At 48.6% G+C, this 27,987-nt stretch overlaps 1 protein-coding gene across 1 annotated transcript in view; it reads left to right on the top strand.

Moving 5' to 3' along the window:
• The window catches only part of LOC119382911 (dachshund homolog 2), a 254,606-nt gene that overhangs the window by 126,807 nt on the left and 99,812 nt on the right, over positions 1-27,987 (top strand). Inside the window, exon 4 of the mRNA XM_037650822.2 lies at positions 19,001-19,128. Coding sequence (XP_037506750.1) covers positions 19,001-19,128 — 128 coding nt within the window. The remainder of the gene's footprint in view (positions 1-19,000; positions 19,129-27,987) is intronic.

Below are 27,987 nucleotides of genomic sequence, written 5' to 3'. Positions count from 1 at the left end.
ACGCAGCAGATAAGTCACAGCGCTATAAGGCACAGCGCGTGGCGCAGTGCCTTATAGGCATATTTTCTGCAAGAATAGCATATAAACAGCTCGCGATCTATGTACTTGTTTAGTCGCGTAGATTGATTTTCTCTCCAGAATGGCCCTTGCCCAATACTACCATTTCCGCCAAACGCTGACAATCTATACATACACCGCACTGTTGTTGAAAAAAAAAAGTTTTGCTCGTACAATTTTTATTTTTACTCTCATCCTGCGCTTTGTATAGGAAATCGCAACACCGTCTTGCTGTATTGCAAGTTTGTTTTGTATGCGTGCGTTGTTCAAAGTGTTATGTACAAAAGTAGATGTCATACATACCTGGCAATGCTACATGTACATTATTCACGCACACTATGGTACATGTGTAACTTGTATTTATGTATGTAATAGCGTAAAGCACGTATACAGAGGGTCTTATGCATATGCTGGGTGTACAAAGCCGTCTGGGAGACAGAGAGAGAGAGGATATGCTGAAATCAAGGGAGGTTAGCCGGAAGATCGATATCAGGTTTGCTACCCTGAACTGGTGAAAGGGTAACGTGGGACAGATAGGTAAGAAAGAAATAAGTAAGGAGAGAATGATAGAGAAAGAGAGAACTTTTTTATTTCCTTTTTATTTTACATATCTCTGCCCTCTTTCCGACGCATATTTTCCCACCCCAGCGTTGGATAGCAAACCAGTCCCAAGTACCAGGCTAACCTCCTTGCCATTCCTTTTCATCTCTCTCTTTCTCTCTCTCTCTCTATAGTCCGCGGGCTTTCATGCTGCATGTTTCTCGGCTGCAATCTATTTCTTTGTATAAACCAAAAGGTGCCTTATGGGTTGCACCGCGTTGTACATTCCGTAATGAATGAACTAAAACAGACGCATCAAATCTCTACGTTTAGGAAGAAAGAAAGACTTCTAAGTTTTCAAAATACCGCGCATTAAACATTACCAGACATGGCGCATTATAAGCCCTCCCGCACGGAATATGCATGCTTCGTAGTTCATCGGAATCGACTCAGTCGTGCGCAGCAATCGACGGAATAAAAATCACCGTTCTCGATGCTGCGTTCATTCACCGTTTCTTAACATCGAGAGGAAGGCTCACTTTGCAAATTGAATCATTTTTCACGCTCTAACGAAGAAAGAATATCGTCGGCGGTGGTTCGGCGGTCCTTTTTATTTTTTCTGCCTATGCTTGTGCGTATGCATTTCGTTTCTCGCTATTATTGTATATTCTTACTTCGTTTTCGTTATTGCGAAGGACCTCGAGACGTTTGCTCGCGGGCCATTAGAGCTCATGAGGAAAATTTGCCAGTCTTGCATAAACCGCGCGCGAGGAAATCTTAGCGCATTCCAACGAACGCGCGCTCACCGTGAAACGCATTTGCCTTTGCACTCGGAACGGAAAAGATTTGATTATAAGCCCAACCGCAATGGGCGGTTTCGCGCGCTCGACCGAGCTAATGTGTTATAAATTATAATACGCGTGTGTGATATTATACGACATAGTTTGTTAAATCAGACGCATTCTTGTGAAGGAGACATGTGTTTTACGCAAGTAATAGTATAGATAGGGGCCACATCCAGTACGTACAGTCGAAAGTGTGCACTGTACTTTCTTTTTCATAACGTTTTCTCAAAGTAATGTTTGTCGCGCAAGGCTGCGTTACACATAATTGTTTACAATGAATATAATCTAGGGAAACTTCAGCACTGATTACGCAAATTTCAGCTTGGGCGCAACGTGCTTTTTAACCTTATAACGCTATCACGTTTTTATAGGTTTTAACCTGAGCTGACCTAACTTAACCTAGCCAGTTGACTACAATCAAATTATAGTTTCATATGCTTTTTTCTATGCGCATCAAAGTGCATGTGACTGCATGCGTCTGAATTTATACAGCAATGCGACGGTTTATTGTGGTGCGACTATTGACGTCTTGTTCCAACACTTATGATGCAGCAAGTCAGCTGATTTTTACGCTTTCCCCTGTAAATGCGCTAATAACAAAACTCGTCGCAACCGTTAAAAAGTAAGCTAACGGGATCAAATCACGGTCGCGGCGGCCGCAATGGAGGCAACACTAGAGGCCCGTGTTCTTAGATTTAGGTGGCTGAAATTTCCGGAGCCCTCCGCTAAGTCGTCTCTCATAATCATATCGTGGTTTTGGGACGTAAAAACCCAACAATCATTATTAATTATTAATTAAAAAGTAGATTCCCGGCGTTAAGTTCAGACTAAGTTAACAGGTCAAAGGTCAGCGCATAGCGTGACATTGCGTTTGTCTTCAGGCGGGACACATGGCTTAAACCCTTTACGAAGCCTTTCAGTTCTTGCTTTTGTTTTTTATTTTAGAGATGTCCTTATAGAGCTGCAATAAGCGGAGCTTCGCGCTAATCGTCGGCGACATCTTCGCCAAGTGACAAATGTTCCGCTCTCGCATTCTCTCATTCCTCGCGAGGCTCCGCGGGCAAAGCTCATTACACTTTTAAGCCGCCCGCCATTTCTCGCTCGCCTTTCTGCATATCTGTGGAACCACGTTCGGGTTCTTCACCTTTCGATGTTTTTCGTGCCGGGCTTTTCCCCCGTTCTTAATCTTTTTCTCGGCGCCATAAATACGCCCGAGCTTCCGCTCACGTGAATAAAATCGCGAGCAACCGGCGCCGCCGCGCATTGGGCCTCCCTCATATTTGCCGTATCAACGCAACTCGCGAGCGCCTGCCCGAGCGTTAAATGTCGGTGGCGCGGATTTTGCACGGTGACAAATGTTCCCGCGACCGGAGAAGATACTGCGCCCCCTCTTTTCCGCCGTTCCCGTCGTCTCTGGCTTGGCTTCACTCGGTTCGCAAGACTCGTCTCTAAAGGGTTTCTTCCTGGCCGTTGAATTAGCACCGCTGACTCGCATGCACCAGGAAGAGAGAGGAAAACGGATGGAGCAAAAGTTAAAGTGAAATGTATTGAAGGAGCTTCTGCAAATTACAGTAGTTTCATGAGACACTTCTACATAACATTTGCATCCATCGAAAGCTACAATTTGCGATAGTTATTCTGGAACGAAATGCCCGCCACATGTACACGTCTTCTGTACTTACTGAAATTTTGTGACGTCATATAGGAAAAGGACATACTGATGAGTTAGTTGGTAGTACATAATTCACGCAGTAGCGCAAAGAACGACATGGCTGTTGTGTCGCCTCTTGCTCTTTCGCCGCCCATGTGGTCCCTTGCGCTACTGCGTGAGTCATATAGGAAAACAGTGCGCAGAAATCGCGCAATGCGCGCAACCTTTGGCAAGGAAGAATCAAAACATCCGGCCTTCACGTCTCTCACAGTTTTCCTGAAACGGTCTCGTGTCGGACGTTCCCGGTTTCTTTCCGAAAACTGAAATAGCACTGTTTTGCATCTTCGTGGAGTTCGACTCGTTGAGGGACGCCGCGTAGCGCGCAACATAGACGTTAGTGCTTCCTAGGAAACTGGAGTTGCATTCCATGCGCCGCCGCCTCCGGAACTGCGTCTGCCGAGCCGAAAAGACACCACGCGTGCAGACACACAACTGTGTAATGAAGCGAGTCCACAGAACTCGAGTGACTTGTTCGTTCCAGTCTTGAAGAACGTTCGTTTCTCCCTTTCATTTTTCGCCTTTCTTTTTGTGGGGGTGTTGCAAAAGGTGAAAAGGCCACTTCGTCATCAAACGGTCAGCTAGCGACGCGCGTGAGTGTATAGTGGTCCCAGTCTGCGTGCATGGGCGGGAGTGAGGCGTGGACAAGCCATGCATCACGTGATTGCACCGGCGGCGTTTTCGAGAATGAGGCAAAACTGGTACTGTTGTTCAGGGAACACGGGTGCGTAATGCGTGCGCGGCTTTGAATGCAGAAAAGAGAGTCTGTGACTTCGCCTTCCACAAGGCGTGTTCTCGATTTGCCTTAGAGAGAACAATTTAAATGCTGTGCATGCAATGAACAGGCAAACCATGCTCTCTTGTCGAAGCCGAGTGACTTTTCGTAATAAAAGGTTGGTATCTTAACGCAGTCTTACTTGACTTTAAACCCACCAAAATTTGAAGCACACAACGTTTGTCGGTATTTGAGAGAGAGAGAGAGAAATGTTTTAATGAAGAGCTGGATATATTTGCCTGGCTATTCGCCTGACATGCTACTCCAGGTGCTCCAGGGTGATGATTATGATATATACACTGATAACCACACATACATACATAGACTACACTGTTTACAAAGTTTCGGTCAGGCTTGTGGCCCGCAAGAAAGTCAGCAGCGCTTTCGTTGCGCGTAACCCACAGGTGCTGTTTTGCCATGGGCCCAGAATGTGCCGCAGTTCTAAACACGAGTCCTGTTGAACGTGCAAAGCTGCCTTCAGAGATCTTCTTTCTGTTGCGTATCGCCTGCATTCGCAGAGAACGTGTTTTAGGTCTTCTAGGACATTACATTGAACGCACAACGGTGAGTCAGACAAGTTGATTTTGTTCTTGAAGTAATGAGTGTAGGCGACGTTTAGTCTGATGCGGTGCAAGCATGTTTCCTCTTGTCTGTTGAGGTCTCGCGGCATATCGAAGGCACACGATGGATCAATTTTGTAAAGAGGCCCATACTGGCGACTGGCATCTGTACAGAGGGATCTCTGGAAGCGCCAAGCATGTGCCGATACAAGTGTCGCCGCGTCTTTTCTCGAGAAAGGTATTTCAACCATTTCTCTCGACGCGTCATGTCCAGCTTTGGCAGCGTCATCAGCCTGGACGTTGCCTTGTATTCCGCAGTGGGCAGGTATCCACTGTAGAACAATGCGGTGATTCAATTCGCAGGCTTTATTGCATAGGCGTTTGATGTCCATTACGAGCTGTTCCTGCGTGCTTGGGGACTTCAGAGACTGCAGCGCCGATCTTGAGTCGGTGAAGATGACCCAAGACTCGGCTGTCTGGTCTACGATTAAATTAAAAGCAGCCCGTAGTGCGGCCAGTTCGGAGGCTGTAGATGAAGTACGGTAACTGAGAGTGGCAGAAATGGTGACATTGGCAGACAGGAATCCATACCCCAATGGCAGATGACGTAGGCGTGACAGAGCCATCAGTGTAAATATGACGGTGAGCCTTGTAGCTGTTTTCAATGTGCTGTAGAGTGAAATATGTTAGTGCTTGTCCGGGTGTGCGCCTCTTGTTACTGAACCCAGGCACGAAAGTGACTATTGACCACGAAGGAATTTTCCACGATGGCTCCGCAGGCATTGATGCGCTTTGATAATGCAGCGGGAGTAAGCTTCGTACCACAGGACCGCTGTCTGAAGCAAGCGGATGACCTGGCACTCTGGTGGCATAGCGCAAGTGGGCTCGAAGAAACTCCTGCTTTAGGAGCACTGGAGCTGATAGGCGTCTGCTTTCGGCAAGGGTTCCGATAGTTGATGTATTTTTTGGTAGGCCAAGGCACACCCTCAGGGCTTTTGCTTGAGCTCCAGTGAGTGCTTGTATATTGGTTTGGGAAATTCCATGTAGCGCAGGAAGGCTGTATCGCAGAAGACCTTCGCAGAGAACCGTGTACATTCGCAGCAGGTCGGTATTTGTACTTAGCAGAGTATAAGCTTGGGCTAATTGGATCATCGTTAACTATGCTTACGACTCGAGGCAACACGTGGACTAAAGAACAGGCAGCTGCACGGACAGCGCTTGCTCTGCAGTGCGCTTGTGCTTGTAATTTTATTGCAAAGAAACACATAAGCATTTTCTCGCCGACTGAAATTCTCTGTAGTCGACGTGTAGCTTTGCACAGCAGTCACAGTCAAGTATTCGTACTATTATTATTCAGTGGCTGCTTTAACGGAAAGCGAATGAAATGAGGATGGTGGGGGAAGGAGTATTTTCGAGCTTTTGGCTGGTTGGCAACCCTTCATGTGGAGAGGAGGATGATAACGATAGTTGTACCCAGTGTGAAAAAAGTTCTGCACTGAATGCAAACGCACTCATTCGCCCATGGAGAGATCTAAGCAGTAAACACGAGGGCCTGATTAGACACGCCGTATTGCAGTGCTAGTTATACATTCTAACGTGACTATTGCATGGGCAATCGCTATACTGGTGCCGTGCCGTTCGAGCTGAATTGATTTACTTGTCATCTTCATGATCATTAGTACTGCATCTTTTGATGACTGTAAAACTATACATAAGCAAAGTAAAATACACCTGCCTCTTCTCTTGTGTCCTCGTCGTCGTTGCGCTGTGTTAAACATGTTCAAGTATTATCACCAACTGGCCCAGCTATCAGTTCTTCTACCTGCACTCATCGGCTACAGTGCACTGAGATTGCAACCGTAATTACTCCGGCCATCCCGCGCCCACTTAGGCGCGTGCTATCGATGGGAAACCATTTCTATAATGAAGCTAAAACTTAATTCTTCTCTCGAACAGCTTTGTTGCTGCGGCCGATTTCGGTTCTCGACCAAATAGAATTGTCTACAATCCCGGGGCAGAGCTTGCAATTAAGCAAACGTTTGTACCGTGCCGTTTCTTTTTTTTTCCGAAGCACCGCAGTGTATTCACACACGTATACGCCGCCGCGCCTTTCGAGAGTAGCGTTAATTACACCGGGGCGGTGCGGTGGAGCAGAAAGAAAAAGCGTTAACCTTCGGACAACCAACTGGAAACAATATTGCTCGCATCCGCAAACGTTCAGGGTACATAGTGAAACAAATGAAAAAAAAAAGAGTAAAGAGAGAACACTGACAGGGACAAGAAACAATCAGTACAAAGGGGAAAGAGTGAAAACGAAGCGACGGGCTGGCTCTTCTTGCCAACACCAGCTTAGTTCGGCACGCACCCTTGACTGGGGCGTTCCGGCGTTCTTTCTCTTGAAGCGGCGGTTCATTTCCAGTCAGGCGCGCTTTCGTTTGTCGGTGCGAATTGTCTGCACGGCTTGCGCGTGGGGCATGGTTTTCCGTTTGCTCTGGCAGGGCCGCGTTGGTTATACGTTCGAGTGGGCGGACAGCCAGGAAACTTCTTAGGTTTGTCTGTCTGTCTGGCCCCAGAGCTCCGGGTCTCGTCTCGGGCAGAAGATCCGGGGAGGAACCCCTCGTTTCCCTTTCTCACCCTCTCCCCCGCTCTCTCTACGTACGAATGATTCCTGCACTCTCGGTCTAAGTTTCAACCGCGGTACGGCTCAGGATTCCCATCTCGAATCCGCTGAAGCGCGTGCGCGCAGCCTCACGGTCCCTCTCTGCGGTGTTTCTTTCGCTGGCGCACGCGTTTCCTTCTGCAGAGGGCGAGACCACCTGTTAATTTCCGCTTGTCGGTCTCGGAAGATTCCGCGCGTGGCCGACACACCTCCCGCTTTCGGAACAATCTTTGCTGCTGATCTTTGCTTTTCTGGGGCAGGCGCTCGCGCGCCGGTGTGTGTATGACCATTTCTCCGAACGTATGCTGTCCCAGGCGCGTTTCTGTTACACATGTTTGCGAGCCTGAGTAGGCTTGGCTTCTCGGTCAAGACTCGAGAGGACTGACGAAAGAAGTGGGAGGGGAAGAAAGGCGATGGGGTTAAAGAAAATGTGCGAAGGCTTTTGACCTGCGCGGTTCAGAATAGTTTCTTTTGCCGGTGGTTGCCGTGTTTCTGCACACGGAACCCTCGGCACGTACTGAACATCCAGCGGCCTAAGTCATTCTTTGCTTACAGTAAAAGAAAGCGCGTTGTTGCGCCCTTTTCTTCGTAAGAAGGATGACCGACGCGAAGTAGACGAAATCACGTAGCAGCAACAACAATGAAGCTACGTTAAAATTTGAGATATAAGCTGATTGCATGAAATCCCATTTATAGACGCTCACAGCAGCGTTTATAAGAAAGAATTTCTTGAATTGTAATTGTAATATGTCCCAGTCGCAAGACAGCACTCTGATTTTTACGCCATTTTTTTTATTATTATAATATCTGCCGTATACACTATTGATCGACGCACACTCTATCTTATTTTGTATTATGCCGCTGTCGTGTTAGTAATAGTTCTCGCTTCTAATGAATCGCTCATTACCTTTTCACGGAACCACACTGAATATAAAAGAAGAAGTACTGTATAATACATGAAAGCTAGAACACGTCAGTACACCGTCGGATGACAATTAAAAAGATATCTTGTCTGTCAAATGTTTCACTTTGTTAACATATAGGACCAGACCTGAGAAAGTAGCTTGGATAGATCGGGAGGCCGCGTTATGGGCACCGGTACGACACGTGGTGATGACTCGATTCGAAGCGCACTGGACAGGCTATGTGCCGATCCAAAACAACATCCGGTTTTGCACTTAAAACTTCGCAGCCCTGCACAACGTTTGCTGTCTTATACCGCAAAATATCGAGCCCCATTAAACCTTCTCCTCAGTACACGGCCCGTGGCATCAGTTTCCACGCCAGTGCAGCTGTCGTAACTCGAACGTTTAAATACTCCACTCGTCAACACACAGCGACAGACCCCACAGAGCGCCGCCGTGCGCCCGCTTTACGCAATTCGAAGAACGAAATGGGCCGTGGCTGTATACGGTGGCCAGAGGCGAACGCTTTTGAGTGACGTTTTCATCTGGTTCCGTCAATCACAGCGTTTCAACCGCGTTGCTTCTTCGTGACTGACTGACTTGACTCGGTGCGTTTTCGGGGAAACTTACCTTGGAAAGCTGACAGGACCGGTGCGTTTGCTGCGCGCATACAGTATAATGCGGCACCTTTTCGGCTTCGTTTCTTATCGGTGCTCGCTCCGCAGCTCCCATTCTGAAAATTGTGTTTTCATTTCGTTGAGAATCTCTCTCTCTCTCTATCTCTCTCTCTCAGAATTCGTGTTTACCAGTCCTCCGCTCTGCATAGCTCGTGCGGTAAACTTCCAGATACTGCGTATAGAGTTGGCGGGAAAGGGAATGTGTTCGCCTACGAGGGTTTGGTTTAAACTGCGTGGATATGGCGGCAGGCCTGCGTTGTGCCTGCCTCCCCGACAGCCCTCATCCGACTTGACGTGACGCTGCCAGCGGAAACGGTCGCAGGTGGGGCTGGGAACCTTTCCCACGCTCGGGCTCTTCGGTGGCTGCATGCTGCTCCGTGCCGCGCATATACGTGTGCCGCGTGCGGGCTGTCGTTTGTTGTCTCACGTACATATATCCCCGCCTGTTTGTGCTGCGAATCTCGGATTGACTGACAAGACTCTGCGTTTGCTGTCATTGTACATACTTGTGTTGTTGACCGCGTGGCCTAGCAGTGCAGCCGAGGCTGTGGCGTGTAACAGTGCGTGGTCGCTATCGCTTAGGCAATTTTGCGTGGCCACCTCTTGATTCGGTCATCACACGAGAACTCAGAAGCTTTTCACATTATAGCAAGTCTAGCGAATCTTATGTTAGCCAACCCTCAGTGATGTTGGACAAAAAAAGAGTTTTATTTCATTGATGAGCGTATGACTTAAATTTCTTTTTTTTTTTCTGAAGTTGACCTCACCTGACATGCGCGGTTTTCTGCTTATAAGTTCATGTTACGTTCCAATAAACTTTCTGTTGTGAATTCAATGCTGTGTGTCTTCCCTCTGTTTCTTGTCTACGTTTTTTTAGCGCTGTTTTCCCTAAAAAAATGAACCTTGATTTAGTATTAACCTGTACAGTCACTTTCTACTTTATTAAGCAATGCCATATTGGCGTCGCACTCAAATCACCTCGCTTATAGTGACACCTTTTAGAGCTGTTCACATTGAAAGTGTACGCTCACCTGATCATCCACCGCGTAATATAACAATGATCAGGCAGTGAGGTTTGCAGGAGTCAGCAGTCGCAGTACGCGTTTACATCATACAATGTGAAAAACATCGTAAGCTGAATGGAAAGAGGCCTCGAGCGCCAGTTTGGTGGTATATTTGGTTAATAATTATATATTTTCCTATCGACAATACACGGCGATTAAGCTGTCTTATATGAATCATTAGTTGTTGGGTGACGTAAACAGCAACGCTAGAACGTATTCAATTTAGTGCAGGTGCAAATATTTGCCGCGTGCTCCTGCTTAGTACGGCGGTTCCTCTGAATCAGTCTCAGAATCCTACATCGCTTCTCTTTCTTTCGTGGTGATATTGTTTTCAAAGAGCACTTACACTGTGAAATCTTTACGTGAAGCTTGATTACAGAGAAGCCACGCTTATTGAAAAGGTTGCTTGACATTATCTGTCATACACAAGATCTATGTGACGGACGCCGAAACTTTAGACAATATTTTACCTCAAAGACGAAAAAAAAAAAGATAGTAATCACGAACTACATAATGGGCACGGGAGCATGGAAAATATATAATGCCCGTATTAACAAGAGCGTTTCTACGCTGGAGCTGTTTTCTAAGAGAGAAGCCCGGCCAGTCAAGACGCTGGAAATACTATAAGAAAAGATGGCTGAGCCAATGACAAACAGCACTTATGCTTATGAACAAGAAACCTCGAATTCGGTGCCAAATTCATAATGCAGGTGGGTTCACCTTCGGGAAGCGAGCCGCGTTACGTTCGAGTCTCGCTGAGAGAACAGTTCGACCTTGCTGCTACACCGAGACAGCGAAACCGACCGCTGAAAAGGCGAAGCGTTTTGCCAGTCGTAGTGCGTCGAGAAGTGCGTTAAGAAACGAACGAAACAAAAGCGCAGCGAATTGCGATACCGCGGGGGTTCTATACTACTGCCGGCATCTCGGGAACACATCTCGCCATCGCTCCACCCCCATCGCAGCTCGAGAGGCAGCGTCGGGGTTGTGGCACCTCGGTCCGGCGCCCTTTCTCAGGCCTGGCTGCACACAATGAATCAATCAATCGCACTCGGGGTCTCCGCGGAACTTTCTCGTGTCAGATACACGAGCGCTCAAGTGGCCCATAGCGGACGGCCGGCCAGACAACCTGCCGCACGGACAACGGAGAGGAGGAGGAGGAGAAGCTGCTCTTTCGAGAGGCAAGCTTTTATCAAGAAAAAGGAGGACGATGAAAATGAACGAGGCGAGGACACGACGAAGCACAAAAGCGGCGGCGGCGTAGGCCGGTGCATCGCAGCCCTTTGCGAAGAAGCTGCCTTGCTAGAAAGGAGGGGGGAAGGGGCGATGGACGACCAGCGGTGGCCGTATACGCGCTTGACCCCCGGCGCGATCGGTCTTGACCGGACCCGGCCTCCAGCTGCGCCATTCACAGCCGCGCTGACAGTGGAGTGAGAAAGGCGCGCTGCGGGCTGCAGCCATAGCACCGAAAACGGGCAGCTTTACGCCACTTGTTCGTGTTCACTTGTACGTTTTATTTTTTTGGAAGCCGGTCACCGATTCGCGTAACGCGTGTAGTGCAAAGGCTACGGCTTGTGATCGCGTAACCGTGGTAAGATACGAAAGTATGAACGTGCAAAGACGTAATGCGGAAGTTTTATCTACAGTGGCGCCGATGCTGACGAGAGAGATTGAGTGACTGGCTTTATGAAGATAAGCTGGAGAGAAAGATGTAGGTAATGCTAGAGATGTTTAGCAGACTCGCCTCTGGTTTGCTACCCTGTAGTAAAGAAGTAAATGTGTAGATGAAAAGAGGGAAAGAATTGGAAAGAAAAGGCTTTAGTGGCGCGCATACATGTACGATAATCCGTGGGCCACATGTCTTAGCGATCACACAATCTTGATGTGAGGTGGTGATGTGATGCTGCGGTGGCTGTTAACACGCAGGGAAGTTTATTGCATACTAGTAAGAACGGTTCAGATGAACGGTGCAGATGAAGGGCGATGGTTAAGGGATCTCAGCTTCCAAAAGGTGTATTGAAAAAGCCGGAGTTGTTATCCTGGCTGGCCGCGTGATATGGTCCGACTATATACGGTTACATGACTGACAGATACATAAGCGCAATCGCGTGACTGCGCCACTGTTCATATATGCAGGCATATACAACTTTTAAAGGGACACTAAAGGCAAATAACAATTTATGTCAGAGTGAAAGCTCAATGTATGACAACGTCTAAAATGGCAATATTATCGACAGCAGTGCCCTACTTACCGAGGAATTAGGCTAAATGTATCACACGATGAGCGCCACGAGCGGCACATTTTGGAAATGATCCCGATGACGTCAGAGAGTTCGACTACAATTAATCACTCGTAATGAAACTAGCCGCAATAAAAAAATATCCTTCCGTGCATCAAGAGACGTAATAAAATGTTGCTTGTTCGTCTCTGTTTGGTTCATGGAAAAAAGAACCTCTTTGGCGTTGCCATGGGGAACGGTGCGCGTGGTTCAAAGGTTCCGTTTTCGCCGGACTGCGCTTCGCCCGGCACCCTGCTTCGCTCACGCGGTCGCGTCTGAGTGGTAGTTTCGGTATCGTGTACTGCCGCGTGCGTTTTGCACGGTCGTGAAAGTCGCTCTGACAGATTTATTTATTTATTATTTTTATTTATTTATTTATTTATTTATTTATTTATTTATTTATTTAGTTTATTTATTTGATTTGCATACATACATGGACACAGAGATAAGAGGGAGAGAGCAAGCTGGCAACTGCCACCTAGAGGGGCACAACGCCTGCCTACTATTTCGGGAGGATAGGGGAGGACAGCAGGGAAAGGAAGTTAGGTAGGAGAAGGAAATGAGGGAAGGAAAGGAGATAGGAAAGATTAGAAAAGCATTGACGGAAGGCACTTGGATTCAGAAATAGGTGCGCGCGCGCCGCGCGCGCGCACGCCGCACGCACACCACACACACATGCACACAGCACACACACACACAACACACACCACACAGCCACACACACCCCCCCCCCACACAACACACACACACCCACACACACACACACACAACACACCACACATCACACACACACAACAGCCCACCACCCACACACACCACACACACAACCCACAACACACACACACACACACACAACCACACATCAACCACAAAACCGCGCGTCAGCGCGCACGGCGAAATTCGACAAAATGTTTCGCATTGCATGTGATGATGCCGCATGCTCCCGATAATGGTTGTGCACGCCGCCAGTGCACACCGCCGCGCAGTATACAGGCGAGGCAACGTGTGGGCACCGGCAACAGTGACGTGAGAAGCACCGCTTTCAGGCGGGTGATTTGAAGTGCGCTAACTCGATGCGAACGACTAAAACGTGATTTTATTTCAAAATAAGCACTTCCTTGGCGCAAAAGTAGCGCTACGAGGTTTCTGGACCGTTATTTCAACAATCAACGTCGACTTAGTATTTGCCTTAGTGTCCCTTAAACGCCACTTACAGGCTTTAGTTTATTCAGGAGAAATGTGTAAAACAAAGGAAGCCTATGACATAGCTTACTGGGCGATTAGGTTCATCATAGGTTTGCGCGAGGAAATCACTTAAGTTTTGCGCAACGCAGGCGGTGTTTGTGAACTTAACTTATGGAGCATTCATTCGCGAATTGTCTATTTTTGTGAAGGCAGCAACACCGTTTGCTTTTTAATTTTTGAGAAGGACTCGACTATTTCCGGCTTGGGTGGAAAGCGTCCGTTCACGTGCACATGCTGGCGTGTTTGTATGTACGTGCGTATGGGAGTGTGTGAGGAAATCGGTGTATTACGTAAAGGCTCCTATTGCTTTTACGTCACTAACGAACATCGACAGCTCAATAACGTAAACTATAAATGGCCACAAGAGCGTACGCGAAAGTTATTGTCTTGCTTGCTGTCTCCTGTCGGTCGTTACATGTTAATGCTAGTTTCAAACGTATATCGCACTGGGAAGCTCGCAGTATCGCACAAAGGTTCTTAGGTGGGCTAGTTGCTTCTTGAACGTGATGGCAGAACAGCGCACAATACGGGACAGTTAAACGTACAGGACACAGCACTGCGTCCTGTGTATTTCAACGCCCCGTATTTTGCGCTGTTCGGCCCTAATGCTCGCAGTGTTATTCCTTACCGCGCCACGAAGCGCTGTCTGCCTGAGCACTGACAATCGGTGCACGAGCACTCACACTGTGGGCGACGCACATTCCATGTTCCCGCGAGCGCCATATAAAAAAAATCACAGCATATCCACGTGGTGAATGATGATGAGTGGGGCGAAGCTCCGGAGAGAATCATCGGTAAACCGAGAATGTTCTTTGTAACGCCCCATCAATCATCATATGAAGGGAGAGAAACACTGTGTGTATATTACAAACATGAAACTTTTATTTTTCTTAATTAGATGATGCTTGGCTTGCGTTGTACCTTCATTATCACGGCTTTATGGTCCGTGAAGTGAAGGCACAGCGGTTCTTGTACGGGTTGCAACTGGAAATTAGAAAATACCAGGTCTATACACGTCCCTCGGATGGTCTTCTCGCCGCAGCCGTGCAGCTTGTCGAGCAGCTTCGGCCTCGCGGGCTCGAACGGCGGGGTCTTCTCGGCACAGCCGTGCAGCTTGCGAGCAGCTTCGGCTTCGCGGGCTCGAACGGCGGAATCTGCTTCGCGGCGTCGACGTGCAGCTTCGGCCTCGCGGGCTCTCACCTCAGGATTCTGTCTGCGAGCGCGCGCTGCCGCCGCCTTCCGTGCCCTCCGTTCCGCAGCCTTATCTTCCATCTGGCGACTCCGAGCTAAAGAGAAAGCGTGCCAAGAGGGAGCCTCATGGCGCGTTACTTCTGAAATGTTGTCTTCGGGTGTCGTTGAAAACACGAGACGTAGTAAAGAAGAAAGAACGCCACACAGGCGAACACGCAAAAAAAACGAGAGTGTCACTCGTCAACGTCGTCTTCTTCTTCTACTGCATACCAGCACGCGCGCTTCTCACGAACTAGAGGTGGCTACTACAAACCTACAAACCTACAAACGGAGGATGGACAGACCCACGGCATAAGGAGCTTCGCCCCTAAAACCTGCCTCGATGCCGCCGCGCGAGATTAGATTTATAAATAAATAGATACAAGGCACGGCGCTCTGTCTCGTCATACTGCAATTCCCTTTCGAAGCAAACAAACAGCGAGCGTGCCTCGAGCGTCCTCTTCGTTCATGCACCCGAGAAGAACACCGACCCCTCGCCGAGCTCACAAACACATCGCTACCCACTCCCGCAGCGCTTCCCACCAAAAACGAGAGGTATCCTACCGCGACCAGTGTGTTACCCCACTCCCCTTGTCACAAAACCTACTACGCCCGTCGGGTGCCGTCCACACCTACACTCTCTCATGCATGCTGGCGATGCGCCGCGGGAGATGGGCGCTGCAAGCGCGCGCATATTATGTGTCGTGCCTCGAAAATGAGATCGGCTACTTGGACAGACGCCGCTGCACTGCGGAGAAGCGAGCACTCGTGGAAGAGAAGGGAGGATGCGCCACGCCACTGCGAAGCTCGGGGGAGAAGCCGAACCTGTAGACTGTTTTCGAGAGGCGTGCGCCTGTCAAATTGAAATGGCCGCACGTTGTTGTTGTCGTTCGAACACACGTGGTAGCGAGGGTGGTGAGCTTTTGCGAAGGGCCACGTATCAAGAGTGAGATGGTTGCTGGGCACCCGTCCTCCGGACACGGGGCAAATTGGATGGAAAGGCGCGGAGGGCCAGTGATGACGCTACACGCACGCAGCAAACCGGCCAACCAAACCGTTTTTATACCGCCGCATTTTCGCAGGCGCGCCGCGGCGCCCAAAGTGGATTTTTGAAACTTTGTTCATGTAGGCTCCCTATGAAGCTTGATTGCGTAGCGCGCCCTGGGGACGAAGAAGCCTCTGGTCTTGTGGTTTCACAGGCAACCACTTTCTGTTGCGTGTACATTTGTTTCTTTCTTTTTCAAACTTTCTTGTTTTTCTCTCAAGTTCGCTCGGCACGTCTGTTTCTCGCTGAACGCGAGCGTTGGTCGCATATTTGCGGCCTGAAACTTTTGTAGGGACCGTGTTGAGCATGCTTCGTCGTCTACGTGTCCATCGCGTTGTTGACGAACGCGCGCAATGGAGCATGGTACGTTCTTGCGGCTTCTGTGAAAGGGGCCGCTTTGTCTTTTTCAGTGGTAACGCCGTGGAAGCTGAGAGGAGCAAAAGCGGTCGGGGAGAAGCGTTTCTTCTAGGCACCAACCCCTCCCCAGCCGTAACGTGGTTTTCCTTTCGATTTCACCGCGTTCAGCACCGCGCCTGCCTGAAATCTCGAAGGCTGATAGAATAAGGCTGTTCCTCGCGAATTATGTTACCGGTCTTCTCGAACACCGTGAAACGTAATGTTGGTGACGTTGTGCGAGGATGGAGCGCGCGCACTGTACGTAGTCCGGGGTTGCTGCTGTGCAGAGAGATAAGCTTGATGGGAGCAACGTGCTGTAAGCGAGAACATTGTCGATCCCCGATCCTGTGCAAGGATCCGCAGGCTGCGCGGGACGATGTTTTGCTTGCATATGGTGTTGACTGACAGGTTTACTTCTGTTTATGCGTTGTCTTATAAGCTTAGCTCATTGTAAAATACGCACTACAAATGTTTAGTGCCCTTCGCGTGTTTTGGATGACATTGCACGTTTATTTATGTTTTCCGGGCGTCACTGTACAGTTTCTTCAATCCACCGCTGCAGCTGCTTTGCAGGAATTGCTATTTCTTGCGTATAACACAACTATCCGCTCCCCCTCCCCCATGTTAGTTTGTTTCTTGCAATGCTCATTTTAATTCAATGACGCGGAACGTGCTATTATAGGATCATATTAACAAAAACATTTCCTCCCTAGAAATATTCATAAAAGCTAGAGTTATAGCCAATCAAAATGTCGGATATAATATTATATTGAAAGATATCGGCCAACAGTGAGCATCATAAAAGAAGGTGAGGCGCGCGAACACGGACACAAGCGAAGAAAAGAAGATAACACAAGCTCCCAATGGAGATAACACAAATGCCCTTTCACTTGACAGCGTTTTGGTGTCTAGTTCTCCTGTGTCTGTGTTAGCACGCCTTAACGTCTTTCGTGATGAATCCTCACCAACCAGCTGAGCCCTGCATCATTGTAAGCGGTAAACAGCCCTCGCGAACAAAAAGCCTTTCCCACCTTGGCTTCCTTGTCGTTTTCCTGTATTTCAACACGAAAGTGTTTTATGCCGGGGTCCACCAAGACTTTCATGACGCATTTCCGTCACGGAAATACGTCAGCAAAATGAATGTCATCAGATGGCAAAAAAAAAACTTTAAGAAAAAGTTGTTCACAGGAGCCGAACCCGTGACCTCTAGGTCCGCTACGATGGCTGGCGGGCGTTTAGCCCACTGAGCTATCGCCAAACGTTTTCTTTCTTTATTGAAGAGCTAGTGGTGGTGGTGGTGGTGGTGATGTTGCAGCAGGCGGGGTTAGCCTGGCCTGCATGGCCGGCAATTGTTCCGCCTGAGCATCTCCTGAATTGTAGGGGTATGTCACCAAGTGCCGAACAGCCCAGTGTCTCTCAGGAAAACCAACAAAATTCTTTGCACGCTCCTCCTCGTTGCCGCGGGCCCTTCAGGAAAAATGACGTCTTCAACTGTGCGGTGCCTATGACAACATTTTTGCAAGGTGCGGATCATCGCTGCTCTTTCCACATCAAACTGCGGGCAAAGCCAAATAAAATGTTCAATGTCCCCGATGTCACCGCAGAAGGCACAAAACGGGGAAGCGTATCGCCCAGTCTTGAATGACCAAGCCGGGGTGTATGCGGAGCCGGTTCTTATGCGGTACAACAGCGTCGCTTGTTCACGAGAAAGTCCAGTGATTACACATGCTTGGTGTGGAAACTTGTGGATCGCCTTGAAATGATTACGTATCGCATCTTTGTTGTTCTGGTAAGTTTTAGGAGTTCTTACTTTTGGAACAGATGTCCGCGCTTCGCATGCAAGGGCATCAGCCTTTTCATTGCCTTCAATGCCAACGTGGGATGGTATCCACTGAAACTTTTATATTAAAGCTCTTGCCAATAAGGTGTTTAATGAGCGCCAGAGATTGCCTGGTGAATTTTTCTTGAGGTAGGCCACGATGCAGTCTTTGTAGCGCCGACTTGGAGTCCGTCAGCACTACATCTCGTGCAGAAAAGGATCGCAATTTTCGCAAAGCTGCGGTGATTGCAGCGCTTTCTACCGTTGTAGACGAAACCACATGATCCAGGCGGCCCGACCATGACACGCCAAGGCAGGGTATGCAGAAAGCCGCTGCACAGCTATCCGTTTGTGTGCACACTGATCCGTCGGTGTACACTTGTAGGTGGCCGTGGTACATGGTACTCAGCGCCAAACACATAACGGTCATGTGGCTACCGCCAAACACATAACGGAAGCTACATGAACGCGCCTTTTATCTTTGAGACTTTCCTCTCACAGTGCTATTGGATAGATGGATGCTATGAACGTTCCCTTTATAACGGGGCGTTGACAAGTGTGCCATCAGGCTCGAAAAAAACAACAACAAAAAACGCGCCGTTGTTACAACCGTCCACTATACGGCGCGTTTCCAGTAGAAGTGCAATTTCGTCAACGCTTTAACACCGCGAGGTGGTGGCTTAACACAAGCCTCTCCCATGCCATTCATCCATATCAAAAAATAGTTCTCCGACGCTCGCCTGGCTGTGGCACCGCGTTCCCCGCTCGTCCTGTGAAAATTAAGGGCCAGGCTAGAGGGAAGACACGACGCGCGTAGCGTTTCTCTTCGCGTTTCCCGACGCTTTGAAGGAGAGCGTATGAAGTATCAGTGTTTATAATGTGCTTGTTGATGCCATATTTGCACGGGATTCACCATATGCGGTGTCCACGTATATATGTTAAGAACTTCAGCTACCGCGAAGGTTAAATCATGATCATGGGTGTTTCTGGTCGGTACGGAGATTTGCCACTAGGCGTCAACGTGAGTGCGTCCACATAAAGCGGTGCTGTATCTGCCGAACAACAGTAGACATTGTACGAGCTCTCATATACCAATGCACTATAAACAATCAACTACTACTGTGATCTTCTTTGAGAATTGTGTCCTTCCCACGAGTTTTCGATGAGGAGGCTGATGTCTCGTGGTTCGTCTCTTGCAGCCAAGCCCGGCCCCCCAAGCGTTCCTCGCTGATGTCGATGAGTCCGAGCAATGGGAGTCCGCTGGGCATGATGAGCAAGAAGGGCCGCATGGACGACTACCCGGGATACGAGAACGGGCACTTGGCAGGTTGGTGTGCTTCACAGACGAGAGTCGTCTGGAAACGACACGTTTTGTAGTATAGTATTTTCGTGTGCCTAAAATGTTGTCCTGTATCCATTTAACGCAAGCCTTGGCATTAAAACATGACCGGGTTTTGGGGACATGTGCACGTAGCGCCATCTCTTCGCCGATGACAGCGGTGGCCTGCCGTAACTGAATGGTGAATAGGCGAAAAAAAATCATATCTGACGAAAAAAGCGTGTTACCAAAAATGACTCCCGGTTCTATACAGCAGAGACTTATTTGAACATTCTGGTAAAATGACAATGTCGCACTACAAACCGCTGGCTTCACAGTGTGTAATATTTTACAATGAGACCCCATGTGTTTCTGATTGATGGTGTTCAGTTTTCCTGGGAACCACACGCTTTGTAGTGCTATACTGCAATTTTACCAAATGTTCCAGTGGGTCTCTGCTGTATAAAACTAGGAGTCCTATTTGGTAACTAGCTTTTTTTTTTGTCAGATATGGCTTTTTTTTTTGCTATTTCCCATTCAGTTTTGGCAGGATGACGTTACTGCCACCGAGAGATGGCGCCATTTACAGATGCCCCCAAACCCTGGGAATGTGGGTGAGGTAGAAAATTGGCAACTTTAAACACTTCATCTGGTATTACCAGCGCCTCAAGGCCCGCGTAACTTGAGTCTGAGCATGCCTACTCTTGAGAACGCGTATTCAGTAACGTTTCCGACAGCGTATGTATACGCCTCGACGCGCACGGAACTTCACTCAACAGTAAACCGCGGAAAAAATAACAAAGCGAACCCGGAGAGCATTGAAAGAAACTGACGTTACATCGCCGTGAAAGAATAAAAAGAAAGACGAAAGGAAAGTACACAGAAGGTACAGGCATGACTCCCCCAAATGTGCGCCGCCAATCGTAAAGTTGTTGCGCTCTCAATGGAGAGCCGCTCCACCACCGAGCGCTCGCGCACTCGCTCGCTCCAAGGCGTGTTTTATTTCCCCGTTCCCGAAGTCTGCGAACTATCTTTCAACTCTCTCGGCGCCTCGGACTCGGGAAATTTACTATTTCTGGAAAGCGTGCGGCTGCGGCGCTTTGGAACGGCATCGTCCGCACGACTGTTTCTGGCGTCGCCAGCTCCTTTATACGTATTTCCCTGCCCCTCACAACTCTCTCTCTCTCTCTTTTATGTAATACCACAATGTTGTCTAAGCCTGCTTTCTGCTTTGCTTGTCGCCTTGACTTCGTCTTTCCTCCTCGCTCTTCGCACGCCCACAGTCTCAGCTTCAGCCTTCATTTACAATGCCCTCAGCCTTTCCTTTCTTTCGTACTTCTGTTTTCCTTTCCGAGTCTTTTCGCGACGGTTCTGTCAGGCATGCGTAGCGTGCGGCCCATGCTTTCACCAGTGCTTTCAAATCACGCGGTATGAAATTCAAATTAGAACGAGAAAGCGTTACTCTATGTTGTACACTCCCTGGGGTGAAAGGAGAGATGAGGAGAGGGAGGCGATCGGGCAATCGGGGGAGATGCGCACAAGTTGTTTCCTCTGCACTGCCTGCTTATTCGCCATTGGAGGCTCCTTAAAATGGAATACTACACGCACATTTGGCCGCTGGTTGAAGATGCAAACGGCGGAGTATGCAGCGAGCTAGACAGCGCCGGGACGCGACCCTTTTTTATTGGTCCCGCCGAGTCACGCTATTTTTCTTTGTTTTCTGCTAGAGATACACAAGCAGCGGCGGCGCCATCGTAGGCAAGGCGGGATGAGGGGGGGGGGGGGGTTAGGGAGGGGTGATGGGCATGTATATATACGGGACTGGCTCGGGCTTTTTATTGGCCTGATATAGTTTTACGATTACTTCGTTTTATTAACCGCCGAGAACACGAGCGGAGCCGTAAAAATTCTTCCCCCGTTCGTCGTCGTAGTCGTCGGTACGGGAACAAACGCGGGCGCGCATTCGCGAACAAAAAACCGACCGCCGGAAACTGCGCGGCCGAGACAAGATGTCGAATGCTCCCTGATCACCGTGCGCCGCACATTTCACCTATTTTATTAGTTTTTGCTTTCTTTCCTGGACCCTTCCTTCGGCAGGGTCTCGTATTTAGTTCATTTACATCTGCAAGTAGCTCGCCGTACACTCGCTCGACTCATCGCATACTATATAATGCGGTATTTGATCTCTCCCTCCGGTATTTTCTCGTTTTGTTTTGCTTTTCCACGCACGTATGAGTCCCTGATGCGCCAGTCGAACGCGCACAACCATTTTACAGGCCTGGCCGAGGAAACAGAAGCCGCTCTTCGAAAATCGAGAAGTTAACACGCCGTTGTGGTCGTAAAAACGAACAAGACGAGCGGGTTGTAGAAGATTCGGAGGAATCGGAAAGAGGGAGGGGCCGTGGGAAGGGGTGGTTCGTAAGGGCGAACGACGTCGGCGCAGATCGAGCGCACGCAGCTGCTTTCTCGACGGGTTGAAAAACCTTCGCAACAACTGCGCGTCCTCGTGAAACTGTGTTTGCGAGGGGCCCAGCCCCTTGGAAACGTTTTTTTTTAATGGTGTCGTAGCTCTCACGTCGTTTACTCCGAGTCTCGCTGATAAACTCGACTTTGTTACGCACGACATCGAGGACTGATAAGACGCGGAGGCGACATTTTACGAAGTTGTATCTCGCGCGCACTCGAGCGAATAAACGACAAAATGTTTAGATCCTAATCTGCGCCCAGGAGATGGAGCAGAGAGCGTTGCGCGGTGTTCGCGATGTGGACGACGGGATACCAGGAGCCGTATACATACAGTTGTTGATGGTTCTGCGGACCTGGTGTTAAACAGTGGCGAATTCGACGCCGAACAAGGAAGATATATATCGCACAAACAGGAAGGAAAGAAAAAGGCAGAAAGAGGAAGGCAGGGATGTTAACCAGCTTAGTATAACCGGCATGCTACCGTACTCTTTAACTTGAATGATGTGAACTCTGCAGCCGCAAAACGTAGTTTTCAAGAAAAAAAAGAAAAGAGAAAATGTCTGAACGTGCGACAGCATACATGCATATGGCATTTGCGCGTTTGCATCGTTATAGCAGGATGACGTGTTAAACGAAAAATTCGAAATGTGCTTCAAAGTGCACCTTGAGTATTGCGCGTGAGCGCTTACCCAATTCCGCAATTTCTTTTTCCGCAGTATTACGCATATATCCTGCAAACAGCAGCGTCGATTATTGTCTAAACAAAGCAAAATGCTGACTTCACTTGACTGGTGCTTGTTTCTTGAGCACGGTAATTACATTGCCACGCTTGCTTCTTGTTTTATTTTGATGTATTCGGGTTTGACCAGCAAGAACGGTTAGCAACGCTCGACGCTGACCGCGCCGCAGTGTTCGAGAAGCTTCGCGATTGTAGTAGATCACTTTGTTAAGATTGCGCGCAGGACGCGAATAGTCTAGATTATTCCAGAGCTTGCGCGACCACCAGTGATAAGACTGGAAAGTTCGATGCGTGATGTATAAAAGACGGCGCGCTCCCAGCCATGAGCAGTTTATCGACGGCTGACGCCATGTTCGCCGCTATCAGTGTACAGCGTGTATTGCTGTAGTTTGAGTTTTCATTTCCCCGCCACAAATTCGGCCAAATAAACAGTTTCATCTTGAACACGCCGACTGCTGTCATCGTCGACGTCACGACCATGTGACAATATCACGAGAGCCACGTCCACATTTTACATGCCATAGGCACAAGAGAAGTGTGCTCAGAAGCCTCCATGTGTAGGCATGTTGGTATGCCAACATCGGTGACGACTTTGTACTATCACTGAACGTCTATTCAACGTTAAACTATCGTTGAAAAACATCCAATCTTGCTTTTAAAGAAAGAAGAGGCAAGGAAATGGAGAGGTCAGCCGGACTTTCCTGATCGAAAAGTATTGTCATAAAGACTCGCACTATGTGCTGAATAATCTGCCATATCTGGAGTTGCTGCCTTGAATATGAACAGTAAACAGATGCGCGACGTCACTTCCTTGAAAACAGAGTCACGTGTACTATAGAAATAACGCTAAACAGAAACAGCGATGGACCAATCGGGCGGCGGAATACTGCGGCTCAACCGATCCTGTATCTGACGGGAGATGAGGCGAGCACAAGCGCACGTGTTTGAGCACCTAATCAGCAGCCACTGATGTTCCAGGCTGGCAGAACCTTAATGCTTATCGATCGAATCGAAAAAAAAAAGAAGTCTCAGCCCAACGAAGAGATCCGTATGCTACAGCCCGGGCTGAAACAGCGGCTCGCATCGGCGCATGCAATATTTATGCGCGCAGACCCATTCTTAAGATAAAGGAACGCCGCGCACTGCGGAAGGGTGCATGGCGCGAGGAAATGCGCATACGAACTGAGCGAAGGCGCCGCGGGGCCGAGGAAATAGACGGTGGGATGCAATGCGCTAAAGAGAGGCAACGCAAAGAATGATGGAGGACGTCTCGCGGGCGACAGGCCGTCGACGAAGAAACAGCGTATATACGAGAACCACGAAAAAAGGAAAAAGAGAGACGCCGAAAGTAAATGAAAAGAAAAGACCGTGTGAGGGAATGAACGGAAAAATTCGGGAAGGCGACGCCATAAGATTGACTGGAAAACAAACGAAACAGTGATAATACGAGACTTCTAGTTCGAATCAGGAAGTATGGCGGTCGGATGAGGAAGAGAAGGGTGGGGGAGAGATGGGAAGCAGAGGTCTTGAGCATGCGTGCTTGCGTAAGGGAGAATGAGTGGAGAAGGGTGTGGGAGAGAAGGAAAGACAGAATGAGAAAGAGTTGGCTGAGGAGGGGAAGAGAAAGGCATTTGGGAGTGCTAGAGCTTTGGGGAAACAACGGAAGGAGGGAACGAAGGGAAGAGCAGAAATAAAAAAGGGAGTAGAGAAACAAAAGGAAGGAAGCGCGGGGGGTGAATCGCCAGCCACGCGCTTCGATATTCAGTTTCTGGGAAATTTACTCCGCGCGCCCGAAGATTCAGAAAGGCTTTCTGACAGAGACTGACGATGATCGGAAGCTGCGGGACGACGAGATGGCTGCGCCGCCGCTTTGTCGGTTTCTATCTCTCCCGTTCTGTTTATGCTGAATTTGTGCGATCCGTTTTCTTGTGTGCTGTGTGTGTGTGGACGGCGACTATACGCGCATCTTGTCGCTTCCCTGTTGTCTTCAGCTCTGTTTCGGCTGCTGCTCGCATCTCGATCGCATTCTTCCTTTCTTCGTCTCCACTTTAGATATAGCGGTCAAGGCGCCGCACGCTTCCATCATATGCATCGTGCCTGAACATCATTCTCCATGATAACGTGAAGCGTATAGATAAAAAACACCGCGGATGGAGTTCGACTTGTGCATACATTCCACAGGTAGTCTTGACATCTCGTGTGAAACCTGTAGTAGAATTCAGCAGCACGATGTGATACCAATTTGGCTACTGCGGTGACTGAGCCTAGACGTATTCTTTAAAGTCTGTAGATTCATTTGTGGCAAACCATCCGACTTGTTTACTTTGCGCTTTTTGTATACTAACGTCCAAAGAACATCACCGATAAGGCCGTTCTATGTAGACCATAACAGACCATAGGAAGTAGACATGCTAGGCCCGTGTACTTAGATTTAGGTGCCTATGTTAAAGAGTCCCAGGCGGTCAAAATTTTCGGGGCCCTTCACCACGGCGTCTCTCATAATCATATCGTGGTTTTGGGACGTTAAACCCCATCACTCTGTCCATACAATCGATATTTTAGTTTGTGAATAGCAACTGTTCTACAAATGTAGTCGTTAATGTATAAACTTTCTTCGAAACAGCCGCTGAATCTTCGTTAACTGTGTTATTCCTTTCGTAAAACAATGTGTATGCATACTAAGGCGAAGAATGTGACGATGCTTAGAATATTTTACTTCGTGCCAAGAAGGTACAGACAGAGTGTGTAAAAAAATAATTGCGGCCGCTCTAGTGATGATCAGATTCATCCGCCTCATGTTTGTTTCTCTATCACACATAATCCGCTCCGCATTAATGAGAACTAACAGACAATAACGCCAAGGAAAGTACAGGGGGTGTTATCTGTAGTATTTAGAATACAAATGTGAAGAAAGTAAAGTGGACGAAAAGATGACTTGCCGCCGGCAGGGACTGAACCTGCGACCTTCGAATAACGCGTCCGATGCTCTACCACTGAGCTACGGCGGCGGTCATCCTCCCGTCCACTTTCTGGGGTATATATGTTGATTTAAACCTAGGAGTGTTAGTCAGCGCCAATCGCAGCCATGGCGGCAAGTGTGGAACACTCTTTTTTTGCCTGTTGGCTCCGCGTCATGCTTGCAGTGTTTACAAAAGAAGCGAGCAGGCTCTATGTGAGGGTGGGGGTCTTTTGTTTAGCTCACCACCATTCACGCCTTCTACGACTCATTTATAACCGTCACGGTTTTCTTTGCAAATTTTTCCGCTCTTACTTTCGTGGCTCGGCGTCTATTGCAAAATCCGTGCAGCGTTATGAAGGCTACACAGTGGATTGAGCTTAGCACCTGGCAAGAACGTTTGGCTGTATCTCACAACACAGTGTTTACCCGCAACAACGGTGACAACTACCCTTAAATATACCCATTCTAGCTTAGAAAATTTCAGTGACGACTCGTTCGTGTAGCCTATAAGACACTTTTTGACAGTGTGCATCAAAAGGTAGTGGTAGTAGTGATCTCAGACTGGATTAGCTGATCAAACTGAGGCGGCGACTGGTACAGCTGAGCGACTCCCGAACATATATTTCGTAGAGTCAACGCACAGCTCTGGTACTACTAGATTACATTACGTGACAATAATCTCGAGACATCTATCTTTTATTACATATAGAGAAGCTTACACTTGAAACAAGCTTTCACATATAACGTTATATAATGGTTGCAGATGGCATATTTATTTCACTGGCTCTTGTGTTAAGTACTTCTTCGTAGGATAGGTGTAAAGAAAAGCTTAATTTTACGGATGAAGACATTAGTACACGGGATGTCCATATGCACTTTACATACAGATCGTCCCATTTAAGTTTTATAACGGTGACTGCACACAAGTGTACGCAGGTGCTTTGTGCCTTTGGGCTCGCCGCGAGGCTAATTCCTTCTCCAGCGAGTCACAACACTGCACGTTTTTATCCAGCCACGCGTGTGTGCGCGTATATATAGTATGTAAACAAGCGCCGAGGTTCCTCTTTGCAATTTCGGTCGTTGCTTATTTCGACGCTTAACTAGGCGCACCTGTGCATCTTTGCTGCTTGCTGCTGCTTCAGCCACCGAGGTTTGGCTGCTCGCTGCGTGGCCATGCAAGCCGCAAGAACAACAAACCATACTCTCTCGCCGAGCGGAGGCGTTATTTGGGAGATGCCGCGACGCCTTCACGGGACTCGCGCCTTTTCGCGCTTATGCAGGAGAACGAACCGATCAGGGGCTCTTCGGGGTTTCAGGCGTGGAGGCACCAAGCGCGCGCCACCCTTTTTTCTTTGGCCGATTATAGAAGCATCCTGGCGTGTCGGTCGGGCGGCGCAAGCCGTGCGCATGGAAGGCGTCAGCCTGGCCGGCATCGTGGTACCCAAATCGTCAGCTTCACTCCGAATCAACACGAGTGACGGGAAACACTCGCCGAAGGTTCTTCTTTTTGTGTTTTTCCTTTCGTTTCATCGTTGTTGTAGTTTCATTTCTGTCGCGTTTGCCATTTCTCGCCAATCGCGTGTAACCCGTGTACTCACCCAGACCTGAAAAACAGCCGCGCGCGTCGAATCAAGAACTGTGGATACAAGGGGGTGCTATGCGTCCAGTAATACGATGATGCAGCGTCGAATAACGCACGTGCATCTGGCGTGCGTAACTTTATTTTTTACGTACACAAGCACTCCATGAGAAGAACCCGAGTATAGAGTCTGCACAGGGTTCGGGTCACAGCGATGCGCTATGAAAGCTCTGCCAGTGTGTTCGTGGAGAGCCGTTCACGTTGTTATGTTTGTTCGTTACGGTCTCTCCCTTTTCGGGCGTCCCCTTTCGCGTCGTGCGCATGCGGTGTGTGTGTATGCGGGGAAGGCGAGTGACTTTCACGAGCTTCTGGAGATTTTTAACCCTCCTCGCATCTAGGAGACGCTGGCTGCGCGCGAGGAATGATGGAAGACCGGGGCTGTTTTTAGCACGCGGTTGCGCGCTAAAAACGCGGCGCATCGATATCGTAACAGAAGATGCATGCGTAGTAAGTTATTGCGCAGTTCGCGTATGTTTTGCGAGACAGAACCCCGCTTTCACTCAATTTTTGTTTCTCGCCACTTTCACTATCTTCTTTCTTGTGTGTGTTCTTGTGTTCACGTGTGTGTGCGTGCACATGTGTGTGTGTGTGTGTGTGTGTGTGTGTGTGTGTGTGTGTGTGTGTGTGTGTGTGTGTGTGTGTGTGTGTGTGTGTGTGTGTGTGTGTGTGTGTGTGTGTGCGCGTGTGTATGTGTGTGTGCGTGCCTGTTTCATTTCATTTTATTGCAGTTTTCTCGGCAAAACATTCCAGTTTACCTAATGTTACAGTAGCTAACGTTGTGTCTGTTACAAAGCAAGAAGCTTGAGCAAGGTACATTTATGCAAAAGGAAACGTAACCAGAAGAATGACAAACATCGTCGTTCATCGAAAGAATAATGAATTTTGCAGTATCAGAATTCGCTTCTATTTTTCTCAGTTCAGTGTACGACATCTCCACACGACACTTGAAAAAAAGCTAACACGTTGATATTTGCCTCCCTTAGAGCATGACAAGACGTTTAACCCTGACTACGAGCCAGCCAAAGTCATATTTATTCAGTCACATTCGCGGCAAATTATGGTGGC

This window comes from Rhipicephalus sanguineus, chromosome 2 (genome assembly GCF_013339695.2).
Source record: "Rhipicephalus sanguineus isolate Rsan-2018 chromosome 2, BIME_Rsan_1.4, whole genome shotgun sequence".
Taxonomy (NCBI): Eukaryota; Metazoa; Arthropoda; class Arachnida; order Ixodida; family Ixodidae; genus Rhipicephalus; species Rhipicephalus sanguineus.
This window is presented reverse-complemented; position numbering and strand designations above follow the sequence as displayed.